This window comes from Corvus brachyrhynchos, unplaced genomic scaffold (assembly GCF_000691975.1).
Source record: "Corvus brachyrhynchos isolate BGI_N302 unplaced genomic scaffold, ASM69197v1 C11914067, whole genome shotgun sequence".
NCBI classification, from domain to species: domain Eukaryota; kingdom Metazoa; phylum Chordata; class Aves; order Passeriformes; family Corvidae; genus Corvus; species Corvus brachyrhynchos.
In genome coordinates, this window is record NW_008245789.1 from 1 (window position 1) to 1,484 (window position 1,484).

Below are 1,484 nucleotides of genomic sequence, written 5' to 3' on the forward strand. Positions count from 1 at the left end.
TTCTGAGTTTGACACCAAGAAATTTTCAGAATGTCATATCCTGAATCTTGATGTCAAAATCACTTGGATAAGTAGGGATCATTTCTTTCATGGCTGAGCAAGAATATTCCCAACAGAAGTCAGTGTCTAGGAGCAGAGGAGGTGATAAAGAGGAAATTACAGTCTACAGGAAGATTCCATGATTTCTTCTGTTTTTTCAAAATGGAATCATGTGGAAGAGATAAACCCCAAAACAGAGCTAGATACAATATGCACAAACAGCCCTCCCAAAGAATTTGCTTCCCTTTTTTTTTCTTCTTTAATGTCACATACAAATCACTTAGATGAGAAAGTAGAAGCTATTCATACAGCAGATATCTCCCGCCCGTTGTACTTAGTGTCAGTAAAGCTGGAATTAAAATGCACACTGATATTTGCCTGAGAGAAGAGGCAAAGTTCTCTTTATGTGAGAAGCCACACGTACCTTCCGTGAGTGCACAACCTGAAAGACAAAAATGAACTGAAAGTCATGTTTCTCTTCAAAGCAAACAGAATACAGATTTTAGAAATTTCTGTTTCCAAAACACTGCCTCATTCATTTTACATTATTAAGTGTTTTATTATACTGTACAACTTACTATACTACAGAGATTTGTCAGTGGAAAGCCTGAGGAAACTACAGATGTTTAATGGCAATGTAGGTACAAAGGCCCAGGAATGTGAAGAGACACATGCTAATACTGACATATTTCGACATGTATTTCTGCATAACAACACCCTGCATGGAAGCTCTATATAGATGTGTTTCATATCGTAGCACATGCTCTTTTGATTAGTGATTTCCATCTTGTACAGCATGGCGAGGGACTTTCTTTACTCACCAGCATCGCCATAGATAAATTTTTGCGCTGATTGCGTTGTTCCATTCTGAAAAAAATTGGCAACACACTCAAAGCGATTCAAAGGGTTGAACCATTCCCAGGCTGGCATCCTCAGTCGGCTGGTCAGTGAGTAGGTACTCCCATTCCGTGTGGAGGACTCATCTGTCCCCACCCCTTCGGTCCTTTTCACACCATTCACCCTCCAGGCCAGAGTCAGGTGGTCAGGGTAGAAACCAGAGGCCAGGCACACCAGTGTGGCCTTGCTCTTCTGCTGGATCTCCTGCTTTGATGGGGAAAAGATGGCCACGGCTGGAGGTATGATTTCATCGTTCTTCCCTGAAACACAGAGCAACATGGCCCAGAGCCTCCATCACTCTATGCAATCAGAAACCCCTGAAAATGGTCCTGAGTTTGTGCCCTGTTACTCCTGAAAGACCTGGCCTTTTAGCAGCTGTCTATTGGACAATTAATGTCTATTGGATATCAGACACCAGGACACTGGAAGCATTTCTTTTCACTCGTTACACAGAAACATAAAGGGTCTGGCCACAGAAATGCACAAGCCTAAGAATTTCTTGTATTGCCTCTGTCAGACGAATAGACAGCTGGAAAGGAGCTGAGCAA

At 42.3% G+C, this 1,484-nt stretch overlaps 1 gene segment (V, D, J or C); it reads right to left on the reverse strand.

The window, feature by feature from the left end:
* Positions 1 to 294: 294 nt before the first annotated feature.
* On the reverse strand, positions 295 to 1,454 carry LOC103623067. The segment is given in 2 exon segments: positions 295 to 481; positions 861 to 1,454. Coding segments are annotated over 2 exon segments (498 nt in total).
* Between the last annotated feature and the right edge of the window lie 30 nt (positions 1,455 to 1,484).